This window comes from Sprattus sprattus, assembly GCF_963457725.1.
Source record: "Sprattus sprattus genome assembly, chromosome: 4".
NCBI lineage: Eukaryota > Metazoa > Chordata > Actinopteri > Clupeiformes > Clupeidae > Sprattus > Sprattus sprattus.
The window spans coordinates 39,953,643-39,961,940 of record NC_137923.1 but is presented as its reverse complement, the minus strand read 5'-3'; the positions used below and the strand labels follow the sequence as shown (position 1 = coordinate 39,961,940).

At 45.1% G+C, this 8,298-nt stretch overlaps 1 protein-coding gene across 2 annotated transcripts in view; it reads left to right on the top strand.

Annotated features, from left to right (window-relative positions):
* Positions 1-8,298, top strand: part of ctnnal1 (catenin (cadherin-associated protein), alpha-like 1) — a 49,665-nt gene that overhangs the window by 220 nt on the left and 41,147 nt on the right. For both annotated transcript variants that reach the window (XM_080837820.1, XM_080837819.1), the window contains exon 1: positions 1-75. This exon is cut by the window's left edge and continues 220 nt beyond it. In XM_080837820.1, the coding sequence (XP_080693946.1) occupies positions 1-75 (75 nt within the window). The remainder of the gene's footprint in view (positions 76-8,298) is intronic.

Here is an 8,298-nt window from a genome sequence, read left to right as displayed (position 1 = left end):
AGCAGTAACTTTGATTGTGGGCTTGAAATCAAAACTCGTTCGGTGGAACAAACACTTATTCCTCTGGTCTCGCAGGTACGTCTTTCCAAAACAGAACTGTGGTGAACTTTTAATAATGTTAACTAGACTTGTGTAAAATCTTTGTTTTAACTAACATATTGTAACCTATCCAATAGTACGTGTTGTTATTACAGGGCCAATGTGGGGGAGGAAACAACTTAGGTGGTTGTGAACGTGTTTATTCACATGATGTCTTTAAATGTGTTCCGTTGAGCCTGCTTGTTATTTATACTGAACCATGCTGATGGATGTTTGTGTCCGTCCGTCAAGACCGCATGTTTTAGTGTTGAAATCCGATTCCAGGGAAACAAGGTACAACGTAGCCAGCCAAAGTGAAAGCCACTCGCCGGGGAGATGGTTTAACGTTGGTGTGCACTCATAAGAAAAGTTGAATAGTCCCATTCCCTTTTTGGTAGCCTATAGGGCGCTTAAAATGTCAAACTCCCTAAAACTCAGACAGCTTTGGTTAAGTAAAATGCATGAACTCGGGCATGTGAATGTAGGATAAACTTGATGTTTGTCAGAGGTCTGCCAAGGGTGGAGACTACATTGTAACAACAGATGTTTTTAAGTGTTTTACTAGCTAGTAATATTAATATCAATGCTCTCAATATGTAAAATATTATTATTATTTTTAAATACCTAACTCAGTAACACCCCTTGAACCACCAAATATGTCACATGGTATAACCATAGTCTAATGTTCAGCCAGAGTATTATGATCGTAATGCCATGTGAGACAGAGTTGTTGATTGTCTATGATATGCCCCACCACACCTTGCTGAAATGATGATTACCAAAGTCTCATCTGCCTGCATAGCCATGCACACCTCTCCTGAGTCTCCTGAGTTAGTAACATAGTAATGACAACAGCAAGGAATAAATAAATGAATTCACCAAATCCCACATCAATTAGTCCAAAATATGTTTTGGAGTTCATTCCACACTTGCACATCAACGTGTTGATAGTCATGAAGTAAGATGCCGTGGGGGAGAACGTCGTCAGCCCTCCTGCACGAATTTGCTTAATTACAGCTTTCCCTCTGGGTAAACAACACTTTCTGTTTGTTGTGTCATTATGCAACGCTCTGCACCATACTCTAGCATATCGTTCCCCAGGGGGCCTTCTTAGTGAATCAGTGGCAAAGCACACAAAATGAGGCTTTGCAGAACAACGGATCAATACTTTTGTGACTTTCAGAAAGCAGAAAGCGCCTTTTGCATTGACGTGGACTGATGCCATTGTGTTTTAAACCAGGCTTGAGGGTCAGCTATGCGAGACAGTCAACTATTCATTTGCACTGGAAAGTAGGAAGGTCTTTGAGAAGTTTAGGGGGTGAGGCGTAGGGGGTGGGGTACATCCCATGACAATGGGCTGATAAAGTGCCCCCAGTCAAAGCCCCCCCCCCCTTTCTGAGGGGCCTCATGCCATTCCAGGAACCCATTAGGAACCAGATCTTACAGTAGCACTCCAAACCAGATTAAAAAGTTTGCCTCAGTCCTGCATTTTTTGTCTCCTTCCTTCTTTTCCCATGGATCAATTATGTAATGTTAGCCCTATTACACAGCTGTGTGGTTTGAGAGTGGAGGGTGGTGTTAATAAGCTCTTTAATTTCTCCACAAGCTCTACCTCTGGGTCACAGAAAGCAGTGTTATGTTTTAGTCACAAGTGGCTGTCTGGCATTGGGTTGCTGCCATGATAAGATCCACAGTCTGGGGCACAAGCAAAACATCCTGCATATTGCAATTTGTTCATAATTGGAGTGTAAGTACAGTTGTTGCCCAGAAAATATTGCTCAGATGAGGTTGGACGTTCCCATGGCAACGACATTGCCTGGTTTCGAATAGATATTGGCATCCTTGAATATTTAGCTTTTTTTCAAAACATACATCACATAATGGGCAACCAGTGAAGTAACAGCAAGGCCAGTGTCTGGGAGTCAGCTAGGGGTGGCAAACATCTGTATGTGTGTGTGAGTGTGTCTGTGTCTTTACGCATGTTTTCTAGATTTTTGTTTGTCTGTGCGAGTGTCATCAATTAAATGGCAATAATATAACTGACTGATTATTTATGTATCTGTATGTGTGTGCACGTGGGTGTGTGTGTGAGCATGCGTGGGGTAGTGCTGCACAGACACGGTTCACCAGTAAGGAAATAAATGCAATGTGCTTGTGAGTTGAAAAGCGCTGGGGGCTGGTTATTTACACGCTCACTTGTTTCCTGTTGCTGGTCCATCCTCCTTCCCTGTTATCAGGTCCACTCCCTCCGCCATGTAATTAAGCTGTCCTGACAATCCCGGCCCAGTTCTGAGCCTCTCAGGCCCAACCTGCCTTATAACCACTGATGGCGTAGGCTGAAGGGAGGTTAAAGTCATGCTATGCTGTTTTTACCTCGCCCACACTCCCAAGGCCATCTAACTCATGGACTGAGGAGGCTGCTGCAGTCGAATGGAAGCTGAGGAGTTGGAGGTAGTTTAGTTTTCCAAAGCTGGACCACATACCTTAAACTAAGTAGCTGGGCACGTCTATAAGACCCCTCCAACAACCATGGCGTTTTCTCCCTAAAATGGATCATTATGTAAGCATTATATAAGGAGGATTGGCAGTCTTAGTCTCCTGTGGATTTCAAAGGATCTGGGGCGGGTTGGGGGGCTAATGTGAGACCCATTTCTCTTTTGTCTTGATATATTTAAAGAGGTTGTTAAGAAATGTCCATTTTCTAAATGTGTGTCCCTTTCTCTCAATTGCCTCATCATTGTTTGTGAGTTATTTGGCTCTGTTTTATGTATATTCACTAGTTTGCGCTGTTTTCGTTAATAATTAATGTGGAACTGTGGTAAACATGAAATCTTTCGTACTAAAGAAAAAATGTCCCCATTTAGTAGAGCAGAATCGTGTGAGAAGGTGGGGTCTTGGGATAGGTTATGAAATTACAGAAGAGCCTTTGATCTGATCACTGAGATTTTAAATGCCTGTGACAAGAAAGGCTTGTTATTACATATTTGTGCTGGCTCGGTCCTTTTTCTGGAGGACTAAGCACAGATTTCTTTGCCCCCACCCCCAACCCCCTCTAAGATATGCTGCTATAATTGGGGCCAAAAATCCTGTCTGTGCCTGAGTTTGTTAAGATGACTTGGGCTCTACAGCTCCTGTGCTTCCTTATACTGAAACACTGAACATATTTTTGAAAACGAGAAAGAAGATTTTGTGTGGCCTGAGTTTCGGTGGCCTTTAGAAACTTATCCAAGCTGCTCCACTTCTTGCAAAGGACTCTGTTTCTGAAATAAGCTTGTAGGTCCTGACCTCAGACCTGGAACATGTAGAAGCTATAACAGTCGGCATTCAAGGGATGTGTTGGTGCATTCCATAGCAACTGCGTCCGTGCACCTCCTTTGGTGATGGAATTATTGCCATTGTGAGTTACAGCGTGATTAACCACCTTAAGCCAAAAGGCTAAATACAGTAAATGCCACCAGAGCCCCTAAGCAGTGCTGATGGATGGCACCGAGGCCCCTACACAAACCAGCTTGCATTGTGGGATCAGAAACCAAACGGGCGTTGTGCAGGGAGCCGGACCGCGTGGTGCATGTGTGGTCTCAGTGTGCGGGTGCGCTTGGTCCTCCCCGATGAATCTGCCTAGCTAGCACAAGAGCACCAAGGCCTCCAGACCGGGGCAGTAGGAGATAGCAATCTTCACAGTTCACTTGAGCTCCAACCATTCAGCCCCCCTCCCCACCCCATCCCCTATATCTGCATTTGAGTAGCCAGTAACCCAGTTTAGCGCAGCACGAACCTATAGCCAGCGTATAATGAAACATGTGGTAGAAGAGGGTTTGGTCACTCAGGAAAATCTAAATGCAAGACAACTTCAACTGTATAATGTTTGCCTACTTTAAAGGATTTAGCTGCATAATGCAGACGCATTGCTGCTCTTCATGCAGCCGTGCTCTTTGCTCTCAGACAGGATTGATGATAAATCTGGCTCCCTGGTGCATCAAATGTGAGCAGAATCAGAACGGTGTCATTTTAAAAAGGAAGGATGTCTCATCTTCTGTAGTGTGTCTTGATAATATTCACAGATGATAAATGCAGTGGTTCAGTTCTCCAGTTCTCTATCCCTCCTTCCCTTCTTTTTTTCTCCTCTCTTCTTGCTCAATAGGCAGCCAGGGAGCCATTTCCCATGTCGTGTCTTTTTAGAGGGCGATAAAAGTACTGCTTGTGAGGAGCCGATCTTTCACCCCTCCTTAACTAATGCGCTGCTCTGTGCAGCACAAGCCTGCTCTTTCCCATGGGGAACTGAGGAGAAAGAAGTCAAATAGTGGGCAAGGTGCCTCTACACTACTGCATCTCAAACACTGTCTATTAGCTTGCCTGCCTTCCATTTCTGGCTACACAAAGTCAAGAGTTGCATATAATGGTTTTGGCAGGCAATGAGAAACAAATTATTGAATGGGTATAGTGGGGGAAGTACTCCTTTGAAACTACACTGTCAAAAATGTTCAAAGCAGAACACTTAATAGTTGCCGTTTGTGGCTTTGACAGTAATGTTTACCACCAAAATGACCAGTTCACTATTATGAAGTTGCCACGTAACTACAGAGAAGTTGCCTGTTTTGTGTCTTCCTCATTGGCAAGAGTTTAAGCTGACCTGAAGGCCTAAGTGGATTGAAAGGAAGGCCCTTGCCTCACCCTCATGGCTTGAGCTGGATCCCGTTCCCTTCCTCTTTTTCCGCAACCGGTCATGTGTCAGCTTGGCAGTGATCCAGGCCATATTTTATGTCGTGGTGGCAGGTTATCTGTCGTCAGCCAGGAAGCGATCTCAATCGGGGATGTGGGGAGATGGCAACTCTGCTCTGTCCCCCACCTCTTCCCGACAGCTCTCGCTTTTTCAAGCTGTGTGAAAAAAAAACATTCTCCCCCTGGAAGAGGGGCGGTTGGCATGCCACCATCATGTTAGCGGTCCTGCTGAGCTCGAAGAACTTGGGCACCGCTGTAGCGCAATGCTGTTGTCAAGCTGCTAAATGTGTGAACTCAGGTTAAAATGTAAAGTTTCTCTCCCTCTCTCTCTGTATCTCTTCCCTCCTTCTCATCTCCTACAGTGGAATACCTCAATTGTCACTTTGCATTGCTAAATTGTGCTGTCCGCATATTTGTGAGCAAAGACGAAATGATACTGAGTACGTAATTTTTTTTCTTCCATAATAGATAATGAGCAGCCTCTGGCTTTTTCAAAGCACTTTCTCTCTCTCTCTCTCTCTCAATCTTTGCATTTGTGAGATTGGACCAGTAACGCTAAGCTCTCACTTCTCTGACTCTGGCACAGGCTGTTTTTAAAAGGCTGCTCGCTTGTCTGAGGAATGTAAAGTGCCGGTGACAAATGCCCCACTTACCTGTACCGTGCGTTACTCTGGCCGCCATTAAAGCATCACTGGACAAGAGTGCAGATTCGTCAGCTCTTTTCTTTTTCGTTTCTCAGCAACAACAACAAGTCAAGCTGAGATCAAAGATGTCTGTCTTCTTTGAATTCTGCAGTGCAAATCATCTCAATGTGTTAACTTTTGACTGCGTATCAACAAGCGCGGCAAAGGTGTTAATTGCTTTCAGGAGCAGTTCTCACTTAGCGCGTGGAGACAAGTTTTACCCGTTTGGAGAAGCACGTAATGTGATAATGCTGTCGTGCACTGAATGTTTTGGCCCCTAGGAAGCGGTCTGTTACTCAGAAAACACCCTCAGATGTGGCTGTGGCGTCTAACTCGCCTTGCCAAAGCTATTTTACCGCCCCTGGCTGTGGCCAGCTCCGGTGTCACCACCGTGGGATTATGTTGAGGCTTTTCGTGCGAGGTTGGTGCAGCGTTTGCCAGCTCGCCTCATAAATGCCAAGGTCAGTTTGAAGGGAAATCATCTGACACCCGGTTGAGATCAGACGTCCAGGTCTCATACTGAGCTGTCTCCTGGGAGACATTTCTCCAGGCTAAGGATCCGCACTGAGGCCTTGGGCCGGGGGTGATCTTGTGTGCTCACGGCCGGAATGCCAAAATATCAGACTAAAGCTACGGTTAGGGGCCCCCTCACCTCTATCTCTCCCTCTCTCTGTTTCCCCCACCTTTCTCTCTCCCCCTCTCCACACCTTTCACAATGGTGAGTCTGAAATGTGAACCAAGTTTTCTTTTGCACCCCTAACCCCCCCCCCCCCCCCCCACCACCACCTGTCCTTTCTTCCTGGTGCCTCTCTTTTGTAGCTGAGGTGGAACAGTCAGTCAGTCGCTAAGATAATAAATCCTTTTCACAGCTCTCTGACTCACAGTGCACTGAGGGATTGAGTGTCTCACTTTCAAGCTTTCTCTCCTCATTGTCTCCACAAAAACAAATATCATGATATGATTCATAGCAGAATTGTATTTCTATCCCAGGATGGCTTATAGCTTGTATATTTTCATGTGTTTATTGATCATTCAGGAACTACAGAGTGGGTAAAGACAAATTGATCTGTATTCAAAATTGTTTTAATGAAGTCTTCAACAAAAGAAACATTTCCCTTTCTGACATTGATAGCAGATTATTCAAGTCAGTGCATTGGCATAGAGGATATAATGAATGTGAAGTGCTGAAAGACACAAGCAAAAGGTCAAATGTTGGCACGACCGCGAGGAACAATGCACTTTCATGTGTTTTGATTCTCACATGTGGTAGACGCTACCACACTCTTCCTGCGGTATTTTAGATCTAGGAAGCTGCTTGTCAGGCTAATTAGCCGCATCAATCATGTCACACTAAAGCTCTGTGGATTATTGCGCTTCTTCGCTACCCTTCACCTCCACGCAGATAAACAGTGATAGCGCTGCCGCTTATACAGTATGAAGCCTGTCCACAGAGAACCAGGAGTAGGGATGGGAATTGAAAGCCAGCTCCAGTTGAGAACTGGTCCCAAATTGTCTGATCCGTTGCAATCATATGCCTCCAAGGTTATCAGTTCCTTTTATCGATGCCGGCATGTTTTTCTGACTGTTGTGCATAGCAAAAAACGAATTTGACATGACGTCAAACTAAGCTAAGGCCAAACCCACACCGGCCAACTCTACCTAGCATCTTCTTTGCCAATGCGTGGTCTCTGGCAAGCAAGCAGAATAAACTTAAGATCTGGACCCTCACTCAGAAAGGGCTCATGGACTGTAGTGTCATGTTCTTGGTCAGTCTCTACTCCCATCTCTGTATCAGCTGACCCTGCTCTCTGGAGGTGGCAGAGAAGAGGCAAACTGCCCCTGGTGTCAGATCTTGCCCAAACCTGTTTGAGTCTTCAGACATCCTTCATCTATCAACTATTAGCCTAGAGAGATAGAGGATCCTCTCAGAGAAAGCAGGCATGCTAATTCTTCTCAAGAAAATGTTTTAATCTTATGTACAAGTTTTATATTTGGTTTCTTCCCTTTTGAAAAGGAGTAATGTAAGGTATTCAAATGTTTCTACGCATACATGCCTATATATCCAAAGAAGATTTATTTTATTTAAACTGTCAGTTTTACTTATTTCCCCAGTCATATCGTTTTAAGAAAAGGAACGTTGTACTTTAACATGAATAGATGTTATTAGGCAAATATTATATGCTGTGTTCATACTCAGAGAGAAAAAACTGCTGCTGTTGCTGAAAGCCTGTGTAGGTCTACTTGTTTTCCACACAGCAAATTGATCAGGAGTCAATATGGGAATTAATGAAGATTAATGGACCAATAAGCAGAATTGATAATGGCCTTGGTATCAATTCCCATCCCTAGGCAGGAGCCTTCCTATCTCCTTGTCATGCCTGTTGGGTGTCTAGTGAGGACCAACAGCCCTGGCAGGATTACTCTGGCGGATCTCAGGGAATTTCCCACACTGTGAGTGTGTGTGTGTGTGTGTTAATGTGTGTGTGGAAGGGGTGCCAAAGCCTGCTGTTGCCCTCATCACATCACATGGGGTCCTATCTGTTGCCCTAGCCCACCCCCGTCTCCGTCTCCACCAACCTCCCCCGGTTGTTTGGTGTTTCGTCTCCTAGAAGACACAGACACAGAGTCATGGAGGGATGCTTGGTTATGCGAAACAGCTGTCCTCAGAGTTTTATTGCTTCCCAGGGGGCACTGGGGCTGGATGACAGGTGGTGCCTGACCTGAAAGTGACAGTAGAATGACTGGACAGGGAGCAGGGGACAGCGCCAGTGAAAGTGCTCTGTGCCCCAGACAGCCCTGAGACTGTTGGAGCTGCTAC